The 23,950-nt window shown below is 41.6% G+C and overlaps 1 protein-coding gene across 9 annotated transcripts in view; it reads left to right on the plus strand.

Annotated features, from left to right (window-relative positions):
• LOC117358641 (prominin-1-A-like) overlaps window positions 1-23,950 on the plus strand; it is a 256,473-nt gene that overhangs the window by 122,692 nt on the left and 109,831 nt on the right. For all 9 annotated transcript variants that reach the window (XM_033940092.1, XM_033940091.1, XM_033940084.1 and 6 more), the window contains 4 exons: window positions 2,804-2,991; window positions 5,986-6,060; window positions 13,458-13,521; window positions 15,954-16,113. In XM_033940092.1, coding sequence (XP_033795983.1) covers window positions 2,804-2,991; window positions 5,986-6,060; window positions 13,458-13,521; window positions 15,954-16,113 — 487 coding nt within the window. The remainder of the gene's footprint in view (window positions 1-2,803; window positions 2,992-5,985; window positions 6,061-13,457; window positions 13,522-15,953; window positions 16,114-23,950) is intronic.

Consider the following 23,950-nt stretch of genomic DNA (forward strand, 5'->3'; position numbering starts at 1 on the left):
AAAAATCTCAAGCCTTTCTTTAGGTACGTAAGAGGGAAAAAACCCGCAAAAGAGGCAGTAGGACCACTGGACGACCAAGGAAGAAAAGGGTACATCAAGGAAGACAAACAAATTGCAGACAGACTAAATTCCTTCTTTGCGTCTGTCTTTACGAAGGAGGACACCGTAACAATACCAGAAGCAGTAAAAGTATTCAAAGGAGTAACAGAGGACAGCCTCTCCACGGTAGAAGTGGACTTGGACCAGATATACTACCAGATCGACAAACTCAAAAGCAACAAATCCCCTGGACCGGATGGAATTCACCAGAGAGTCTTAAAAGAACTAAAGGTTGAAATCGAACTATTGCAAAAACTTGCCAACCTGTCAATTAGAACTGGACATATACCGGATGACTGGAAGATAGCAAATGTCACGCCAATTTTCAAAAAAGGATCAAGAGGAGAACTGGACGACTACATACCAGTGAGCCTTACGTCTGTCCCTGGAAAGATGGTTGAAGTCCTGATTAAGGATAGCATAGTCTTGCACTTGGATACACATGACCTGATGAGAGCCAGTCAACAAGGCTTCAGAAAAGGGAAATTCTGTTTGACGAATTTACTTCAATTGTTTGAGACTGTTAACAAACAAATCGATAGTGGAGAACCGGTGGACATAATATACTTGGACTTCCAGAAAGTGTTCGACAAGGTTCCACATGAGAGACTTCTCAGGAAAATACAAAGCCATGGAATAGAGGGGGGATATACAAAGATGGATAGGAAATTGGCTGGAGAACAGAAGGCAGAGAGTGGGTATAAATGGGAAGTTCTCAGACTGGGAGAAGGTGACTAGCGGTGTATCCCAGGGCTCGGTACTTGGGCCCATCTTATTTAATATTTTCATCAATGACCTAGAAGGAGGAACATCCAGTGAGATCATCAAGTTTGCAGATGACACAAAGCTATGCCGGGCAATCAGATCGCAGAAGGATAGTGAGGAACTCCAAAATGACTTGTGTCAGTTAGAAAAATGGGCGGAGAAATGGAAAATGAAGTTTAATGTGGAAAAGTGCAATGTAATGCATTTAGGCGGAAAGAACACGAATATAGAATGTCAGGTGTGACTCTGGGTAAAAACAAACAGGAAAAGGACCTGGGTGTACTGAAAGATAGGACACTGAAACCGTCAGCATAATGTGCGGCAGCGGCAATGAAAGCGAATAGAATGTTAGGCATGATAAAGAAGGGAATCATGAGTAGAGCGGAGAAAGTTATAATGCCGCTATATAGAGCAATGGTCAGATCACACTTGGAATACTCTGTCCAACGTTGGTCTCCCAACCTAAGGAAGGATATAAAACTGCTGGAGAGGGTGCAGAGACGAGCAATGAAGCTAGTAAAAGGTAAGGAGAACTTGGAATATGAGGAACGACTTAAGAGACTGGGATTGTTCTCTCTTGAGAAGAGGAGACTGCGAGGGGATATGATCGAGACCTTCAAAATAAAAGGAATTGGCGAAATAGAGTAGGAAAAACAATTATTTACAATGTCCAATGTGACACGGACTGAAGTTAAGGGGGGGACAAGTCCAGGACAAATATCAAGAAGTTCTGCTTCATGCAATGAGTGGTGGACACCTAGAATGCTCTCCCAGAGGAGGTTATTGCGGAATCCACCGTTCTAGGATTTAAAAGCAAACTATATGCACATCTCCTTATGAGAGGCATAGAGGGGTATGGGTGACTTAATTTACGCCAGGTGTACACCTGGCAGGGCCTCCACATGTGCGGATCGCCGGACTTGATGGACCAAAGTCTGATCCAGTGATGGCAGTTCTTATGTTTTTATGTCACCAATTTGAATTTTTGTGGAAAAACCAGTTGGTCTCTTTAATCCATAGAATGGAAATTTCTTTGGTGATAAATCTGTTTTAAGCTATCCTACTGGAGTTTTTTAAATGCAGCAGTTTTTCTCAAAGCTGAGTGTTTTTTTCCTGTGGTCTTTTCTCCAAGGGTGAAAAGACTGAAGTTGGAGCTTTGAGGTTCCTATTCTTTGAATATTTTGATTTTTGATACGTCAATTTAGCAATCGTTCTTAGTTTATGTAAACTATTTGTTGGCGATTTTGATATATTGAGTGGTTTGCTCCTCCTCTATTCTTTACTATTGTGCTAGTGCAATTATTATGGATTAATAAATTAGAACCCATTGCATAAAACGAGCATGCAGTAAATAATGCACTTTGGTAAATAAGCTGCAAGTAGCTTGAAAAATAAATTAGACAACATTATGAAACAGAAGAGATAAGTAGGCATGATGATGTTGATCTAGTTAAGAGAATAATACTAATCCAAGGTTATGTGTGCATTTTTCCTGGGCTGACAGAGATCCAATTTGCCTCAGTATAGAGGTAATCATGGGAGCTTTGTAGCCAAGGCAATGGCTATAGTATTTCCTTCACATTCTGCTAGCTAGCCATGTAGAGTTTTGACCTAAACTGAGTGACCATGTAACTACATATGATGCCTGTCACTGTGGAAAGCAAGCAATACAGGCCTTAAATTTATCAATCTCTACACAGTTAAACAGTGATAACTGTAAGTAGACTAGCCAAAAGTTCCTTGATTCACTTAATCTTACATTATTGATTTATAAAACCCTCAGATTAAATGGAAAAGCAGTAATACATTTTTGAGTCCTTGATATGCTCTTCCTGTGCAACCAAGTGGTTTTATACTGAGAACCTGAGGTACAGCATAGGTTTTGAGAATTAATGAGTTACCCAAGCTATAATCACATTCTCTTTTCCTGTTCTGTCAGTGCTGAATTCCACAGTAGGAAACATGACAGCTTTGAACTCCACATTCCAGGACCTACAAGATGAAAAGAATATGATAAGCCAGAATCTCAGCAGAGTGCAGCAGGAGATCAAGACAACACTAGACAAATGTGGCAATTTCTGTAGTGATGCATCCACTGATGATCTAGTGTTTGATGTCAACTTTACGGTAAAAACTTAGGATGAACCTAGTGAGTTTCAGGTGGACTATGGACCTTGATAATCTGTTTTCCAGTAGATAGGGGTGGTATGCTGAACCATAGGGTTATCCATCTGTGCTCACGAGCATACTGCATAAGATGTCAATCACAGCTTTTCAACTCCTTCCCCATGGTCTCTGCTGCCCCCTTCAGTTTGTACCAAAGTTGGTGATAGCCCTACAGAAGAAAACAGAGAGAAGAAGGGGTATGGGGAATTCCTTGAAACCAGGTGTCTGATCTGCTTAGAGAATTTAAAACAATCACTGAAGAAACATTAATGTAGTTAAAACATTAACAAACCTCTGAGAGGAACAATGAATCTAAGAAAATACAAGTTAAACATAGAAACATGAAGGCAGATAAAGGCCAAATGGCCCATTTAGTCTGCCCATCCACAGTAACCATTATCTCTTTCTCTCTCTGAGAGATCCCAAGTGACTATCCCAAGCCCTCTTGAATTCAGATACAGTCTCTGTTTCCATCACCTCTTCCAGGAGACTGTTCCATGCATCTACGTCTGAGTATCCTTTTTGGACTAATGCTATGCGCTCAAAAGTCATGCTGTAAGACCAAAGTTTCCTGGATCTTCTAAGACAATTGCCTTCAAGCATGTAGTAGAGCAAGTCTGGATCACCTGGAGCCTGAGACTTTTTGCTCCTTTTATAGTTATACGAGATCCATGTACCATAGGTGCTGGGCTAATCTGGTGCTACAAAACCTATCGTTCCCAGGTGACTTGCTATTTGGCGGATCACCCGGCCTATTATGTACAGTAGCCCGGTCTCGGGCCATAGTTGACCCAAGGCATCTAGCCCTGCATTTCTGGGTTCACATTTCTGGCTGAAGAACCAAATTGTCTTTTTGTTCTTTGCGGTTGCTGTGAGGTCGAACGTTGGAGAACCTCATCATTTCACATTGGCTTTGAGGGACAGCGACTACTCTCCCAGGTCTAATGTCTGTCTGCTGAGATAATCTGCTTGAATATTGTCCACTCTGGCCACATGCGCTGCGGAGATCGCCTGCAGGTGTGTTTCTACCCAACAAAACAATGCTTTCACCTCCTGCTGGAGAGGAGCACTCTTGACTCCCTGCCTCTTGACATAAGCCATTGCAGTGGCATTGTCAGAGAAGACTCTGACTGCTTTGCCCTCTAGCAAAGAGTGCAGTCAGTGCAGCGCCAGACAAGTGGCTTATAGTTCCAGGCTGTTGATAGACTACTTCTGCTGAGATGGAGTCCATTGTCCTTGAACTTGGTGACCATAGCAATGAGCCCCCATACCAAACAAGCTGGCATCTGTCATTAGGATAACCCATGAATCGATCTGGAGAGGGCTTCCCTTCGCTACAGACTGTAGGCAGAGCCACCAGCTCATGCTGCTTCTGGCTGCCGCTGTCCAGGGGAGTGGAACTTGCAGAGAGTCTCTATGAGGTGACCAGCGAGACAACAAGGCTTCCTGGAGGGGGTGCATGTATGCCATTAGCCCAGGGCAATACCTTTATCATGTCTGCTATTAACCCAAGGACTTGAAGGTAATTCCACACAGTAGGCGCTGGCTTGGCAAGCAGGTCTGTAATTTTGACACAAAAAAACGGCTTCAAGACGCTTCAGGGCTGACTAAAAAAATGCAAAAATAGGATTTTAGAGAAGGAGAACCAGAGATCTAACTGCAAAAACAGTCAAAACACAGTTTAAGGCCATCCCCAACTGATTTTCCCCATAGGCTCACACTCATAGCCTGTACTCATAGACCCTATGCTGTGGAAATGGTGCTGCAGCCTGCTTCAGTCCCTTTAAAGTATAATTGGATCTGGAGGGGTTCTCTGCCTCAAGCCACCAGTCAGCTTCCATGATGAGATCTTTGGGCTGCCATTTGGACTCCCTGGGCCGTGATGCACGGTGCAGAAAAAATGTGGGGGGGGGGAGGGAGGTGACGCTGCAGCTGGCGCCCTATTGATGCCTCATAGCCAGTGCTCAAGCTCTTGACCAAGATAAGAATCGATCAAGTGCTGAGGGCCTGGAACCCTGAGCTCCATAAATCTTCAGTAGGTTGGCTGTACAGATATCCGAAGGATACATCTGCCAACTGCAGACTTAAATGTCTGCTGCTCTCCAAGCAGGCAAAGCAGTCTTTGAAGCAGCGTAAAAACAAGCCACAAACATCCCACAAACAAGCCGAAAAACTGAAAAAATCACAAAACAAAAAAATAAACAGAGCAGATCAGAGAAACACCTTCATGCTCACCTGCAGAAGGAAGTACTGAAGAGGGCAGCAGAGACAGTGGAGAAGGAGGAGTTGAAGAGCTGTGATTGACATCTGCAGTATGCTCGCGAGCACAGATGAATAACTCTGTGGTTCAGCATACCATCCCTATTGCACCAAAACATCTATTTAAGCCACCATAAGTCTTTCCTTGCCGTCAATAAGCCTCTTCCTTCCCTTCTCTTCCTACTAATCTGTGTGGGGCAGCTGACTGCTTTCTGTCACTACACCAGAAGTCTTACAGTTGGAACTCCATGGGGACTGAAAGATCTTGCAAAACTACTCTATAGAGTCTCATGAGGTTCCAACGTCAATTCATCTGGAGCAGCTACAGGTGGTTAAAAGGCGATGGAAGATCTATGTGTAGTTTAAAATGAACATTACTATAATATCAAAATACAGGCCTGGGGAGGCTGTCCTGATTTTCTGTTCCCTAGGGATGGCCTGGTAAGAGCTAATAGAAAGACTCCATTTAAAAAAAAGAGTGAGGCTACTTCCCATGAAGTGCTTCTATTTAGCATGCTTTTCCCATCTGTGGATTTTTTTTTGTTTGTTTGCTTAAAATTCAAGTGCATCTATAATTGAAGGACCTATTTCCAAAACGTGCTAAGTCCTTATTAGATGGACTTAGGGTTTTGGAAATAAGCCCTACATTGATAATTTATCTCGATCAATATGATCTAATGTATGTTATTTTTGCAGATGCCCGATATGACAGAACAAATGCAGCTTCTCACAAATCTGCTGAATTCAGATGTGTCTTCGGTCATTGATAAGGTAAAAATGTTGTGAGAGACTGAAGCAATGTGTAAGGCTCCCTGATAAAATGAAGTTGAATACCCTGATCGTGTAACCACAAAGCTAAGTTAATTTATTTAAAGCAAATTAATTAAGCATATTTAAAATCTTTTGATATAAATTAAAATTAAAAGTTGAAATAAAAGCATAACATATATATAAGAAAGGTCTAGGAGGAGGGTGACCCGATGAGGTTTTAACACACAAAACTTAAAGTAATGAGGTTTCTGAGCTTTGTGTGGTGTTGCTGAGGTTCTATAGGTTTAACTTGATGAGCTTTATTTGGAGATATTTATGGATAAATGATTGAATATTACTGACGGCATACTGTGTGTCAGCTCAGCAAAGTGCCTTCCCCACCCTTTTATAATACCTGTGAAAGCTGGGCAAGAGAGGGTTCAAGAAAAATGTCAGTTGGTCCTTGGAAGTATCTTCACATGTCATTTCTGTCAGTGTAGTACAGTCTCAAACTCAAACCCTTTGCAGGGCCATATTTTGGATTTGTAGGTACTTGGAGGGCCTCAGAAAAAAAATAGCTAATGTCTTATTAAAGAAATGACAATTTTGCATGAGATAAAACTCTTTTTAGTTCATAAATCTTTCCTTTTGGCTAAGTCTTAATAATAATATTGTAATTTATAGCTAAAGAGACATTTGATCAAGAAACTGTTTTATTTTACTTTTGTGATTATGATAAACATATCGAGGGCCTCAAAATAGTACCTGGCGGGCCACATGTGGCCCCCGGGCCATGAGTTTTAGACCACTGGTGTAGTACAATGGTGAATACTGCAGATTTGATTAGTTAACTTTTATTAGCAGTGGGTCTTTGTGATTCAGAATTGGTTTTGAGGAGAGAGACTTTGCTTATTTGGTTAAATAAAACATTGCTAAAAGGAGTGCTCCCCTGAGCTTTGCGTCACCACTGCCACGCCGCACAAAAAGGCTGCAGAAACCGCAGTTTAGATGATAAAGCACCTCCCGATCCTTGAGGAGAATGCAATAGATTTAAAAAGCATAGGGGGCACACCATCCCTTCAGCCACCCGGGAGGAGAGAACAAGATTACTATTGTATTGTTGTTTCTGTTCTCTTTTGGCTCTTTAATAAACATGATTAAAAATAGAAAAACATTGCTATTTCAAAGGAGGATTAAAACATTTTCTGTTCCCCTCCTCCTCCCGTTACAAAACTGTCATGCACACATTCAGCATGTCAAGGCTCCCAAATCAAGGGTCATAAATCAGTCTGACTTTCTAGATTTCTACAATGAATATGTAAGAGTAACCATTCCATATAATGGACAGTAAGGGATGCAGATATATTGCTTGCATTATGATAATCTCAAAAAGCAAACCGGTTTGTTGCTTTCAAGGACTAGATTAGGTGACTCATTAATCTGTGATCTTCAAACCTCAGTTTAGCTGGTATGATAAGATCAGAATATCTAGGGTTACCAGATTTTTGGGAATGAAAGTCCGGACTCATGGCCCTACCCCCGGCGATGCCCCGTTCCACCCTTAGTCCTGCCGTGGCACGGCATCTACGCATGCGTTGGTGTGATGCGATTACATCATGCGCATGATGTCACCGTGTTGTGCAGATGCTGTCCCGACGTCGCTCATTGCTAGAAGCTTTTCAAAACCCGGACAAAGTGCCAGGTTTTGAAAAGCCGTCCGGATGCCTGGACATGTCCTTGAAAAGGAGGACATATCCGGGGAAATCCGGACATCTGGTAACCCTAAGAATATCACCATTCTATAAGAGCATACTAATCAGTTTTAGAACCCTGCAATGAAGTCTTGCACTGCTGATTTGTTCTGGGCCCTGGATCTAGCATCCCCTAACTGCATCCATAGAGAGCCTTGAATCTATGTAGCAGCATCAGATTTCATGAGCTGAAAGGAGGGGGAGGCATATTATTGGCCTGCTTGGGACAGAAGTAAGATGTGGTGACAAAAGATAAGTAGCTAATAACTGCAGGCAGGAAGAATGAGGGTGCTAGGAGAGAGGAGAGGCCATAAGTTATCCATGGACAAGCAGGATATAATCAGATATGGAAGTGGATGATGTTTTTGCATGGTGCTAGGACAGAAAAACTTTTCCAGAGCTCCAGAAGTAATGCACAGCCCTTCCTATGAGCAGATGTTTCCTTGGTTCCTCTGTTTTGTTTCTTCTACTCTATTGAATGGATATGAAAACAAAGCTTTCCCTATTAATCATGTTTTTTGTCCTCAAATGCAACTGAAACATTGAAAAGAAAAGAAATAAAATATGAGAAATTTAGTTTATTTTTCTCATTCATGACTGACTAAGCCTGGCTTTAGAATAATGCCTGGAGTGTGGAAGATAGGTCCAGAACTGTTATTGAGAAAGACATGGGGGAAGCCACTGCTTGCCCTGGATCGGTAGCATGGAATGTTGCTACTCTTTGGGTTTTGCCAGGCACTAGTGACCTGGATTGGCCACAGTGAGGATGGGCTACTAGGCTTGATGGGCCATTGGTCTGATAGTAAGGCTATTCTTATGTTTATGTTAACTTCGACTCCTAAGACAGATGTCTAATGTGTTTTGGTTCTGAGCACAGCTGTACTGAATGCAAGCATTGTGGAAGAATATCCTTGCAAGCTCAGAAAGACTGTTCCCTCAGCCTCTACTCTGCCTCGTATTTACAAAGATAATACAGAAGAAATAAATATATCTAGAGATCAGGGGATTCTGTGCATTCCAGTAGATCCATGTTTTTTGTTGGGGGAGGGGGTGAGAGGATAAAGATAGAGATCTTTCATAATCTTCCTAGACAATCACAACTAACTCAGCATCAGTGAAATACAAGGCTTTGACAGGGAGGCAGCCAAAACCACTGCTGTGCATCCTAAATGGTATTTATTCCTTTGATTGATCTGTCTGGACACTTTGGAAAAAAATGTGAGCTAAACCCAATATTAGCTTAAGATGAGTTATATTCATTTCATTTTTCCTTTGTATCAAAAATTGCAAGAGTTTCATTTGAAGCTCCAACTACTGCAGTCTCATTTTCAAGCAGGAAAATAGTTGGTTTCCGGATATGCTTACTGTACTTCCAAAAGTGAACTCGACGTGACTTTTCTCAGTAGCATGAGTCATGTGAAGTACTAGGACATGAATTTCATAATTATCAAAACGTCAAAGAAAAAGATTTATTTAACTTCACGTGATATCCCTTTTCATTTACAGTGAATAATGTTACTGATGATTACCATTTTAGAAGTCTTTGATCTTCAATGCTCAGCTGATAAGTGAACTTAGAAAATGACATTTTTCAGGGGTCTATTTCTTGATAACTATGGTAAAATTAAAGACTTGGCACTGAGATTGTTCTCAGTGTCTGTAAGGACTTACATGTTGGGACATCTGATCTCTAAGCGTACCATCTCCAACTGGATGGCTGCTTGTATCTCCTTCTGCTATGCCCAGGCTGGATTACCCCTACAGAGTAGAGTCACAGCCCATAAAGTCAGAGCAATGGCAGCTTCAGTAGCTTTCCTCAGATCTACACCTATTGAGGAAACTTGCAAGGCTGCTACTTGGTCCTCGGTTCATACTTTCACTTCTCACTATTGTCTGGATGTTTTCTCCAGACGGGATGGACTGTTTGGCCAAACAATATTAAAAAATTTATTCTCCTAAATTGCCAACACTCCCTCCATCCCATCCTGGTTAGCTTGGAGGTTACCCATATGTGAGAATAGGCTGCCTGCTTGTCCTGGGATAACCAAAAAAATAACTCCAAAAAGCCTGCCAGAGAAACTTAACAAGATACCAAAAAGGAGGCAGAAAAGATCATATGGTTCTCGGAGAGACTGCTTGCTGACCAAACAATTGTGAGCACACAAGTAGTGAGAAATCAAGATGTAATTAATATAATTGAATAATGGAGTGCCCTCAGTGTGATAAGGCAGCGAAGGGAGCAATGCTCCTACGCTTCACATCATGAGACAAGGACCAGCCAGCCCTGCCCCCACACCATCATGGGGTACTTCCAAGGTGTGTGAAATAAATCAAAAACGTGAAAAAAGTGCAAAATAAAGCACAAAGCAATAACACAAGTGAGGTCAATCAAACAGTCTCTCAGAGAACCTCCCCCAGAGAACTCCCAACAGAATCAAAAAGGCCGACTTAGCTGAAGATGAAAGCAGGTGATAAAACGGTCTCCCGAAAGCAGGGAGATACGCAGGATACCAGGTCCAACCAAGCCTGGTTTCGGGAACCAAAATCCCTTCTTCAGGAACCCAGATTACAGAACACTGAAGACTATCGAGCCGGCTGGGGAAGGGCGGAGATAACAGAGAGGAGCGCAATTGCACGTTAAGAAGCCAAGATAGAAAACGTCATACAACAAGCCCACCAATCAAAACCAGAAGGAGGCGGGACAATGTCAAACTATGGTGTGCCACTCCATGCTGTCATTTAATCCAGCTGGTTGCACAGCTTGTAGGTGAAAGATCCAAAACTGTTCACGGAGGGTCAATTGAGACAACTTATCCCCTTTAAACTCACTTGATAGCTGTTCCAACACAAACCATGACAAATCAGAAAAGACATGATTTTTCTCGATGCAATGAGGAACAAGGGGAGCAGATCTGGTGGCTGTGTGTATCCTGCTCCTGTGCTCAATCAGTCTTGTCCTGATTTGTCTGCTGGTGCGACCCACATAGATGAGCTCACAGGGGCAGATGATGACATATACAACCCAGCTCGACTCGCAAGTAGTGCGTTGCCTTAGTTGATAATTTCGGTGGGTCTTGGGGTGGCACCAACTGGTGATAGAAGAGTATTGGTACACATGCTACAATGACCACAAGCCGTGTAACTACCCATGGTGTAAAGCACAGAGGTCGAGGGGGTTAAGAGATTCCTAAGATTTTTAGGTCTTGAAAACGCGATCCGAGGAGGATCCTTGAAAGTGGAATGACAATCCAAAATGTGCCAATGTCTCTTAATCACCTCTGCCACCTGAAGGGCTCGACTAGAGAATGAAATGACACAGACCTGTTGAGAAGAAACAGGTCTCGGCGATGAGGATAAAGCACAGTTACATACCAACAGGTGTTATCCCATATGTGAGAATAGCTGTCCCTGGATAACACACAGACCTGTTGAGAAGAAACAGGTCTCGGCGATGAGGATAAAGCACAGTTACATACCAACAGGTGTTATCCCATATGTGAGAATAGCTGTCCCTGGATAACACCTGTTATGGTAAGTAACTGTGCTTTTTGGTACCACCATTTATGTCAGCCATAGATATAAATGGTTGTGCCTAAAGTTTGGCGCACAATTGTGGACCTACGCTAGTATTGAATAACAAGTTTGGCACGCAGCTCTGCTGCTATAGAATACTAGCTTAGTGCCCAGGATTTTGGCACCTAACTTTGGCAACCTACATTGAATTTACCTCTTTGTGCATTGTAAACCTCACCAGACGTGCAAGCTCAAAGGCCTTCTGTATTGTAAATCACATTACACTCCTCCCTCCATATTTGTGGGGGTTAGGGAGTAAAGCCAGTCCGTAAATAATATAAGTTCGCGAATAACTTTAGGGCCAACTCTTATTCACCCTTCCTGACTCCCGGACCCCTCCATAACTTACTTTTTAAAGCCTGGTGGTCTAGTGGTGAAGCAGGGAAGGAGTGATCTTCCTATGCTCCTCACAAACATAAATGGCTGCTGTGAGTTCCCACTAGTCTTGTGGGAACTTGTGGCAGCTATTTATGTTTGTGGCTCTGTATGTGGCAGGAGTGTAGGAAGATCGCTCCTGCTCCGCTTCACCGCTAGACTACCTAGCTTTTAAAAGTAGAGGGGTCCAGAAAGCGGGGATGAGGCAGGGGTGGCTCAAATTTGTCCCTAAGTAAGTTGTGGAGGGGTCCGGGAGACGGGGGTGAGTCAAAGTTGGCCCTAAGTTGTGGAGGCTTTAAAAAGTAAGTTGTAGTGAGGTCAAGTAGGGGGATAAAACCCACGAATATGGAGGGGGGAGCGTACTGTATTTCACACTCAGGAGTGAATGTAAGTTTGGTTCAGTGGTGGGATCAAAGAATTCTTGGTGTGATTAATCTATTAGAACCTTAACGAGAGTGAGTAGTTAGATATCCAAATTTCAACTCACAGGTTGTAGTTATTATTTCACTTTGCCTTTTCTGCTTGTGATGTCCAGCTGATGCAGGTCACTGGAGGGTTTTTTTTCTTGCTGTATAGGAGGAGGTAAGACAGATCCAGCTCAGATCACAAGAGAAGGTGCTTGCTTGTTATGCACAGGGAAGACACGTTGCCTTTTTCCCAAACCAAACAAATGTGATAAAGCTTAATGAAAAAAAGGAAAATAAAATGGAGGTCTGGTGCCCCAACACAGTCTGAGCAGATGTAAAAATGTTGAGCCATAAACAAAAAAGTATATTTAATCCAATGTACAAGAGCCTGAAGTGAATCTAACTTAGGTTCTATTTCCACCCCTAGGGCTGTCCTTCCTTTTATTTTATGGGGGGGGGGGGTTGTTGCCATAGTTAAATGTTCCTTAATCCAGTGAGACTATAGATATCTCTCAGTAGGACTTGTATTAAGTGTGTTTGAATCTTTTGTAGTTATTTGGATTGGAAATGGACAGGAAGCAACATGGTATAAAAGAGATATCTTGCTTATTGATCTACCCAAGTGTGAAGTAGGGCAAAAAAAAAAAATCTGACAAATGTTTTGGACAAGGAGTGATTATTTAGTTTATTTTTATAGCCCATCCTAAAGGAGCACAGAATAGGTTAAAAATCAGGTACTCAAGCATTTTCCCTATCTGTCCCAGTGGGTTCACAATCTATCTAATGTCATACAAGGGATCCATCTTTGAAGTACAGCCAGATAGGATGGGTATTTAGTCGTTTTTTTTTTCTGCCATCATCTACTATGTTACTTTGGAGGTAATTCTAAAAAGCTTCTCTGTGGGTTTTATACAAGAAAAGGGCCATTTCTGAAATAGTGCACTGGAAACACCTGAAAACGTATATGCAGGTGGTGAACCTATACTTATTATTATTTTTTTAATAAGTGTCTCTTCTGGAAGGTAGAGTTCACTTATACTTAGCAAACTTAAAAGTATAAGTGCAAATTCCAGCAGATATACACATGTATATTTAAGTCTGCCACTATTGATACAGGGCCTGTGTTAGACATGCAGGGCCCAGGGCCTACTAGCAGGCTGTGCTGCCTTCAGGTAGGCTTGGTGGTAAATTCACTTTTTAAATTTACTTCTTTTTACACATGGTTATGAAATTGTCTCCTGTCTTCTACCACATGATCTTTCATGTTCTTTTTCCTTTTTTTTTTTTTCATTCTGTCTTTCTCTTGAGTAAGGCATATCAGGTACTGAGTGACATACCAGACACAGTCAAAAACAGAACAAAGGACAACATCTCAGGTAAATTGAATATTGAATGTATTTCATTTCATCTAAAGGGAAAGAAGTAAAAGGAAGGTGTGATCGCTATAAATCAGTCCAAGAAGAGAAACACAGTAGGAATGAACCATTGGGCTTGAACCAAGCAAGAAGCAAAAGCAGCCAGAAGTTAAAAAACAAACAAACAAAAACCACTATATATATTATATATGTATATATTATATTATATTATATTATATATATATATATATATATATATAGTGAAAAATTTATTGAAAATATATCCAGAAGTCTGATACAATAAAACAGAGCTGTGCTTCAGCAAACAGATGCCTGCTTCAGGAGTCATTCTGATCAGCATTTATAATCAAACTTGATTAACCTCTGTAACACTTGTTGTCACACCTGAACTACCAAGAACTTAATCAGTCGAGCCTGTTTCTGAAGACACATGGGAACCCAAAAAACCAAAACCCAGGTACAATTTAAATACATTTTTCACCATTTTTTTTCTTATGGCTGCTTCTGGTTCTTAGTTGAAGGTCCATTCTATTATTGTTCCTTCCATTTAGACTTTATTTTTCCTTACACTCAGAGCAGCATTTGTTGCATTATACACATCTAGTTGTTTTTCATCCTATCTGGTAAATTTCCTAAGAAAACTGTTTATGGAATCTTTTCTGTTGGGTTTCTGGTACAGAATACGTCCACCCCTAAAACAAAATAGTACTACCAAGTGGGCTTACAATAGCTCAGAGTCTCCAGTGTTCAATGTATGCACACGTATAGACACAGCCCCCAATTTCCTGTGTAGATTTTCAAGATTCTGCAGCAAGAGTTTGCAAATTCTTTGCATAGATTAAAATGACATTAGCCCCTAAGCTTAATATATTTGAATATGGTGCCTATGCCTTTTTCTAATTCATTTTATAATAACTTGGAAAATAAGATTTCTCTTTTTCTTTGGAGGGGTAAACCTCCAAGAATTGCTATGAGAAAGCTCAAATTGCTTAGAGAAATGGGGGTATCAATTTTCTTGATTTCAAATTACTGTATATCATTATGCTTATATAATGGCATCTGTGGTGGCTTGGTGTTCACCAATGGAAGAAGAATGTAAGCCACGGTGGTTACAGCTGGAAAGAGCTTTGGCCTTTCCTATGCCCTTAGTAAATTTATGTACTATGCAAACATCGTCTGTGGTGCCATTTTCCCTTGTTTTGCGGTCTACTCCAGGTGTGCTTCATTTTTTAGCAGATGGCTTGCCTTCTGTCAATTTCATCTCTTTATGGTATAATCCTGAAATTAAAATTCAAGGATCTACAGTTAGATGGATTGATTGACAAAATAAAGGGATTTGGTAATTAGTCCAGTTATTAAATGGGAATACTTTTAAATCCTTTGATGATTTAAGCATGGAATATGGTTTAGGTTTGTGCCAATATTATCATTGGTTACAACTTAAATACTGTTTGAAAAGTTCAGCATTATTAGAGCAAGTGCAGAAATGAAATACTGATTTCTGTGTGGGGCTTTATAGACAAAACAAGAAGGCTTCTCCGGTTTACAGAAAATTCAAATTCAAGAGTGATGCTAGATGTTCTGCTTTAGAACATATTTTGGGAGCATAAATTGGGGGAAGTTTTAGATATGGAGATTTGGGCAACACCTTGGACTAGAGTCTGTCGTCCACTTTTAAAAGCTTTCATTACTCAATCTTTGTTTTATGTTGCTCATTGTGCTCTCTGGACACTGTACAAAGTGTCTAGGTTGCCGAGGGGTGGATCTCTGGCATGCTGGTCTTATCAGTTGGAGATGGGGACTCTGCAACATATGTTGTACACTTACCCAAATGTGAAACAGTTTTGGTGCTCCATATAAGGTAAAATTGGTCATATTTCATTTTCAAATTTCTGTGACATATTGTTTTACGATCTTTAGCTTTATCACATATTTTGCAAAAAATCAGAAGCTAGGTTATTAGATATTTTATTAGGAACAGCGATACAACAAATATTAGCAAACTGGGAAAATGACCCGGTTTTGTCTGAATGTGTTTGGTGGAATGCTGTTTGTTTAGTAAGGAAATATGAAGAGATAGCTCTGTTAAAATGCCCAGTTTATCAAATTTTAACAAGGTTTGGAGACTTTTTGATGATATCGGACTTCAGTTTAATTTACAGGTGCCTTTGTAGTAAATATTATATTATGGTTTATGATAGCCTCCCCAATTTTTGTTCCTACAATCGGGATGGCCCTGTTCACATGAGTAAATTGGAGGTGTGTCTATTCATCCAGGACAGTAATGAGTCTCTGATAATTTTCTCATTGTTATTATTATTTAGGTATTTGTATACTGCCTATCAAGGGTATCTAAGTGGTTTACAATCAGGGACTCAAGCATTTTCCCTTTCTGTCCCGGTGGGCTCACTAATATTCTTTCTCTTTGTTAGATATGCAAAAGCAGTTGCTGGAGATCAAGAAACAGACTGAGGGCATCAAGAAACAAATTCCAGTTGCAGATATGTTTCAGAATGTTATCAGTATGCTGAACAATGCATCCACCATGTTTTACTCCTACAAGTCGAAAGTGTTAGAAGGAAGTTATTACAGGTAGAAAGCTGGTTGTCTAGCATTCCCACATTTGGAGGAACTGTGCCCAATTTTAAGAACGTTTTCTTCACATGCTCCAATGCAAAATTGGCCAATTAATGATATGTTCTGTTTTCCTTCCTTAGAGCATCTTTCTGATTGTCCCCCAAATAGCTCCTGAATATTATTGTCTTCATAGGAAACAAGGAAATTGTTCTTACAGAGATCATGTGTATCCACTAAAAACAACCAGTCTGCTAACATTGGCTTCATGTCTTCCTGATCCCAGATTATTTTTTTGTTCTGCCAGTATTCCTCTTTGTATAGTACAGATGTAGAAACGGAGAAAATGAAGGCATATAAAGATTATATGGCTTATCCATTCAGCCCTATCACTTCCTTTCCTGAAAAGATCCCCTGTACTTGTCTCAAGCTTTCTTGAATTTTCTTTCCACCACCTCCATTGGGAGGCCTTTCCACAAATTCACCACACTTTTCTTGATGAAGTATTTCCTTAGATTACTCCTGAGTCTTCCCCCTTTCATGTTCATCCTATGCCACCTCTTTCTAGAGCTTCCTTTCAACTGAGATTCGCCTCTTGTGAATATATGCCAAGGAGGCATTTACATGTCTTTTATAATATCTCCCTGGAATAGAGGACTGGCCTAGTGGTTAGAATTGCTGCTTCAACACCCTGAGGTTGTGAATTTGATCCCAGTGCTGCTCCCTGTGACCCTGGGCAAGTCACTTAACCCTTCATTGCCCCAGGATAGATAGGGAAAATTCTTAAAATAACTAATTACTATTCAGTGTATTGTAAAACACTTTGATTTGGAGGAAATGTGGTATATCAGATAAACATAACACTAACAAACTGACCAACCTTTTCTCACTTTTCTTCCAAAGTATACTTATTGAGATCTCTGTTTCCATATGCTTTCTGATGCTTTTTTGTAGCCACCCTCTGGACTGACTCTATCCTGTTTTTGTCTTTTGAAGGTGCAGTCTCCAGAATTCTACACTGTAATCTAAATGAGGTCTTACCAAAGATGTCTACAGAGGCATTATCCCTTCTTTTTCCTGCTGGCCACCCATCTTAGGCACCTACACATTCTTCTAACTTTTGCTGTTGACTTTTCTGTATGGCTACTTTAAGATCATCACACCCTAAGTCCTGCTTCTCTTTTATGTGTAGAAGCCCTTCTCCCCTTGTACTGCTGCTACTACTACTAGGCATTTCTAAAGCGCTAGCTACATGGTGTATGCAGCATTGTACAATAGACAGTATATATAAGAGACGGCCCATGCTCAAAGAGCTTAAAATCTAAGCAAAAACAAACAACTTGTAACAGGGGAGAGGGAGATTAAGCTACGGTGCATGTTAGGAGTTGAAGGTAGCATCAAAGAAGTGGGGTTTTAGCCTGAATTTTAACATACCTAGTGATGGGCTTGATGTATTGATTCAGACAACATGTTCAGGCATACAGATGATCCCAACTTATAGCTCCTGTTAGATGCACGGCAGTGTGTTTTTTCACAATTTGCATCCTCTTTAAGGCAAATGCTGGAAGCTTGTAAGATAAACTGAAATAATCCAGCTGCCTTGTCAACAAATAAGCAAGGTGTAGGTGATTCCAATACAAAGATCACACCTACAGCTTGTTTGTGTGGTGATCAGAGATATACAGGAGGCAGGCAGAAATTAAAATTAACAACAATTTCTCACTCACAAATCATTTTTGGTTGTCTGGATGAGTCTTTACCTTTGTTGCATGGTGGTCTTAAACTTTTTCGTATTTATTGTAGTTCTCCCCCCTATCCTTCTTGTTCTTCTTACATTTACTGTTTATTATTGTTGTTTTTAATTCAGTTCTTACACCTACTTTATTGTTGTAAAACGCTTAGTATTTTGATAAGCGTTCAATCAAATTTACAATAAACTTGGAAACTTGGATTGCTCTTCAGATTGTATTACATAATTGGAAAAACCTTGCCAATACAGATTACAATATTTGGTGGAATACATTATGTTTAACTGCCAAATATGAAAAGGCCATTGCAGAAAAAACTATCAGCTCATATAATGCCGTATGGGAAGCTTTATTCAAACATTGTAATATGGTATACTGATTGGTCCTTTGATATTACTAATCTCATATCGTTTCTATCTTCTGTAATAACGTATTGGATATGCCTATAATTCATGTACACGAACTATAATCTCTGGTATAATTACCTTTGTATCTTCTGTATTGCATACCTAACGCTGGATTATTTCTTTGTACGCCTTCTGCTGTGCAATGTTTTTTCAATAGTGTATGTTATTTTCATTACAAAGCTAATAAAAAAATTTTTGAACTGAAAAAAAGAGATTAAAATGAAAGGTGGGGGAGGGCAAATAGCAAGCCACATATAGAACAAATCCTAAAGAAAGGCAGAAATCTCATACTCATCTCTCCCTTCAATAAAACACAGTACATTCTTTGTGTTGTTGGCCAAGAGGATTCAACAAGAAGCTTATTCTCCGTTATATGTACTAGTGAAGGATAAGATCTTTCAGAACAGTTGATTTGTCATAGTATGTTCTAAAGGGCCATAGCTGTGGAATTTGCATATGAGGCATTACTGACCCTCCAAAGAATGCAACCATGTGGTTTAATGAAATTTTAGTAGAGACAGCTATTATGATAAGATATAAGGATTGCAGATGAGGAAAGGTAACAAGATACTATAGTGAATGACAAGCAAAGGGCTATCTTTTTCACTGTTCAGCTCTAGTACATGCTGAGGCATATTCCTAAGCCAGCATTTCCACTAATATCATTTTCAGCTAAAAGAGTTGGGTTATTCAGAAGACTTCAAACAGAAATACAGACAAAAGCTCATCAAGTTCCAAGAGATGCGACCCTGCCTAATGCCTGCGGCCTGAAGAGTGACAAGAGCCCGAAGAAGTGTTAGATCCCGCGGGGGGTCTGAGGTGGGGATGGAACCCTGAACGGCAGCGTGGGCCGCCTAGAAGGTCTCCATGGGCCGCCATTGGCTTGCGGGCCTTGCAATGAAGATCATTGGAAGATAAAAGCCTAATTATTCCTAAGAACATTTGATTGATTGTATGGAAGAAATAAACTGTTTTTATTAGCAGTTCTTTAAACTGTAACGTATACAACCAAAATCAAGGAAGTTCAAGTATCTTGTACTAGTTATTCCAAAAGAAAAATAACAAGGCAACGTTGTCCAAGATTCTAGCTTCATCTACACCCTTCCAGCCATTGAAGCCCTCTCCAGTCCATCCTCCCCCAAACGACCATATACAGACACAGACCCTGCAAGCCTGCCCAGTACTGGCCTTAGTTCAATATTTAATATTATTTTCTGATTCTAGATCCTCTGTGTTCATCCCACGCTTCTTTGAACTCAGTCACCATTTTCCTCTCCACCACCTCTCTCGGGAGCGCATTCCAGGCATCCACCACCCTCTCCGTAAAATAGAATTTCCTAACATTGCTCTTGAATCTACCACCCCTCAAATTATGTCCTCTGGTTTTACCATTTTTCTTTCTCTGGAAAAGATTTTGTTCTAAGTTAATACCCTTCAAGTATTTGAACGTCTGAATCATATCTCCCCTGTCCCTTCTTTCTTCTAGGGTATAGATATTCAGGGCTTCCAGTCTCTCCTCATACATCTTCTAGCGCAAGCCTCCTATCATTTTCGTCGCCCTCCTCTGGTCCGCTTCAAGTCTTCTTACGTCCTTCGCCAGATACGGTCTCCAAAACTGAACACAATACTCCATGTGGGGCCTCACCAATGACCTGTACAGGGGCACCAACACCTTCTTCCTTCTACTGGCTACACCTTTCTTTATACAGCCCAGCATTATTCTAGCAGCAGCCACCGCCTTGTCACACTGTTTTTTCGCGTTTAGATCTTCGGACACTATCACCCCAAGGTCCCTCTTCCTGTCTGTGCATATCAGCTTCTCACCTCCCAGGATATACGATTCCTTCCAATTATTAATCCCCAAATGCATTACTCTGCATTTCTTTGCATTGAATTTTAATTGCCAGGCATTAGACCATTCCTCTAACTTTTGCAGATCTCTTTTAATATTTTCCACTCCCTCTTCGGTGTCTACTCTGTTACAAATCTTGGTATCATCTGCAAAAAGGCACACTTTTTTCTTCTAACCTTTAAGCAATGTCACTCACAAACATATTGAACAAGATCGGCCCCAGCACCAAACCCTGAGGAACTCATTACTTACCTTTCCTTCCTCCGAGCAACTTCCATTAACCACCACCCTCTGGCGTCTGTCCGACAGTCAGTTTTTAACCCAGTTCACCCCTTTGGGTCCTAACTTCAGCCCTTCAAGTTTGTTCAATAGCCTCCCATGAGGAACCGTATCAAAGGATTTGCTGAAATCTAAGTAAATTACGTCTATAATACATTCTCGATCCAGCTCTCCAGTCACCCAATCAAAAAATTAAATCGGGTTCGTTTGGCACGATTTACCTTTTGTAAAGCCATGTTGCCTCGGATCCTGTAATCCATTAGATTCAAGGAAGTACACTATCCTTTCTTTCAGCAGCACTTCCATTATTTTTCCAACAACCGATATGAGGCTCACCTCATGATTTACTCTGGCACGTCCCTGATGACATCATCAGAGATGCGGCAGAGCAAATCAGGGCAGTAGAAGGCCCCAAAGCAGCGTGTGTAGAGTGCTGCAGATGCTGCTGGAGTCGCAGGTTTGTCGGGACCGTGGGAAGGGAAGGGGGGGGCGGTAAGGGTCTAAAGGAGCCGGCCAGACCGCGGGAAGGGGAAAGGGGGGGAAGGGGAAACGCTGCTGCTGCTGCACAGGGAAGTAGTGTGGGGGGAGGGAACTGGAGGGGGAGGGATTGCTGCTGTGGCTGTTGCACAGGGAAGTGGGAGGAGAGAAATGCTGCTGCATAGAAGGCAGGGAGAGAGAGACAGTCAGACAGATAGAAAGAATGACAGACAGTGGAAGGAAGGGAGACAGAAAGAAAAGAATAAAGAGACAGGGGCAGGGAGAGACACAGAAAAGGGGGCCAAGGAAAGAGACAGAAAGAAAGACAGCGAGAGGGAGAGAGAGACAGAAATAAGGAAAGACAAATAGACATATATTCTAGCACCCGTTAATGTAACGGGCTAAAATACTAGTATGTATATAAAAGTGTTCAAATATATTGTAAAGCAGTAATACTATCCGAAATTTAAGTCTATATTAATGACCAAGTTTACAACACCTCTCAACTGCTTCACTCTGTCGACCAACTATAACCCATAGGTATGTATAAACAACCAAATCTGTAACTCCTCTAGTACGTTCCACTCTATGTATGTTAACTTGTAACAAAACAACAAGGCAAGCAGTCCAAAGAATCCAACATGAAACAAAAGAAGATCGACAAACAATAAGGAAATTGAAATCAGGTTTATTCAAGTTGCTCCCAAGAACCATGCTCGATTCATTTTGCCAAACAAGGCTAGTCAGTGCTAACAGAAAACCATGTCTTTCATACACACAGAACACAGATACACCCTCACCCAGTATGGAATAAGTAATCACAAACTAAAAATAGAAATATGTAGATAAAGAACAAGAAGTTGCAAAAACATCAAAAGGTTTCAAAGGTTTTAGGAGTGTACCTCTTGATCTCCTCGGAGCATCTTTCAAGATCACACATCTTTCACTCTTGACAGACTTTTGCCTCTCTCCTCTTTATCAATCATTCCGTTATATTCTAGCTTCTGGGCATAAGCCAAGACCTGAACTCTCACTATATTTCAAAAGCTCTAATCTCTCTCTCTCTCCATCTCCTCCTCATTTCCCCATTCCCCAATGCTCTTTTTCACTTAGACCATGCCCATCAGGTAGACCTGGACCCCCACCTCCTCTCTCTTTCAGCAGCATCCAGTCCTTTTCCTGTAAGGACTGTAGGCCAGAAGTAGTTTTGCTCGGTTACTTTCTGTTTTCTGAAACTCAGGATCAAGTCTCCCTATTGAGCTATCCCCAATCAGTTTAGTTTCTTTACAGACCTCTCTCTTTAATCTATACACTTTCCAGGATAGAGCCCTGTGGTGCCCAGCAAGTAGTGGAGAGGGAAGTTGATGGGCACTAGGCCGTGTGGAACCAGGTGAGAATAGCAACAGATATCCCCAGGTCCTGTAGCCTGGAGTGAAGACGGGTCACAACATCTCTCTGTCATTCAAAGTTACACGCGTACACACTCACTCACTCTCCTCCAGTACAGACCCTCAAACCCTTTCTCATAGACACATATTAAAGATGGGTAGCCAAAATTTTTTCACTTCATATCATTTCCTGTGTCTTCTAGTGGAATGTTTTTTTTGTATGGGGAAGATGGGGAGTTATCTGCTTTTGGAAGGGGGACCCTGAAAATTATTTTTGGCAACAAAAGGGTGGGGGGGCCCTTAGTCCTGTACCCTCCACACTCCACATAGGTCCCACAAGCCTACTTGAATCCCTAATGGTCTAGTCGGATGTTGGGACAGGAGCAATGCTCATTCACTCCTGCCTATGGCTGCATCCACACTGAATAGGGTGGCCACAATAGTCTCATGTTACTACCAAGACCCCTAGTGGTACCATAAATCTGTGGTAAAATTTGCAGCTGCCATATTGGATGCAACTGTGACCATAGGCAAGAGTGAATGGGCATTACTCCTGCCCCAATTATACTTTCTAGATCATCAGGAATTAGGGAGGAAGGAGGACTGGAATAAGGGGCCTAGGATGTCGTGGGGGGCCTTGGATTGGGGTGTGTGAATCATTGGGCAGCCTCTTGTCACTGGCAAACAAAACCCTGCCCATTTTCATTAGCTGGCAGTTGCAGAAGATTGCCATCCCCATGATCTTTTATTTTCCTGCATCTGTCAGTTAAAGATCCTTTCCTCGCGCAGATCTGAACCGGGAGCCCTAGCAGCAACAGGAAGGTGAGTGTACTTGAGGACTGGAATCCACGAGAGCGTTTGGGGATGGGTCTCGTCTGCCCGCTGTCTTTTCTGACCTGAGCGGAAGCACGTGCGGCGGAAGCGTAGGCAGCGTCATTTGGGAGGTTCATTTTCAGAAGGGTCCGACATGGCAGAATTTCCCACAAGCTGCTTGCGGCTGCTCCAAAGTTTTCTCTCTGCCACAACTTCCTGTTTCCGACAGGGCAGATCGCTGCAGAGAGGGAAAGCTTCGGGGCAGCCGCCAGCAGCTTGTGAGAACAGCTGCCGTGTTGGGGCCCTCTGAAAAGGTAGCGTTTTAATAAAGCACTTCAGACTGCGTGCCCCCCTGGCTCTGTGGGGCCCAGGGCAGCTGCCCTTTTGCTCCCTATAATGCCGGCCCTGGGGCCCCCTGTCAATGTCGGGCCCTAGGCACGTGCCTCTTGGGCCTATCCTTTAATCTGGCCCTGTTCCCAGGTGAGCACCCACTCGAACATTAGGGATTCTCCATTTGTGAGGACTAACTAAACTAAACTAACTAAACTAAACTAAGCCTTAAGTTTATATACCGCATCATCTCCACGGAAGTGGAGCTCGACACGGTTTACAAAGCTTAAAAATATAAGAAGAGAGAGGAGAAAGATTTACAAGAGCATATGGATAGAGGGGATGTAAACAGGAGAAGAAATGTTATATGTTAGAAAAAAGCCAGGTTTTCAGTTGTTTTCGGAATAGTTGGAGGGAGTCCAGGTTCCGCAGCGGAATAGTGAGATCGTTCCAAAGGCCCGTGATTTTGGAGAGGAGAGATTTTCCCAGTTTGCCTGCGTGGAGGATGCCGTGTAGAGAGGGGAAGGATAGTTTATGTCTGTGGGCAGATCTGGTGGTGGC

The sequence above is a fragment of the Geotrypetes seraphini genome, chromosome 4 (assembly GCF_902459505.1).
Source record: "Geotrypetes seraphini chromosome 4, aGeoSer1.1, whole genome shotgun sequence".
NCBI lineage: Eukaryota > Metazoa > Chordata > Amphibia > Gymnophiona > Dermophiidae > Geotrypetes > Geotrypetes seraphini.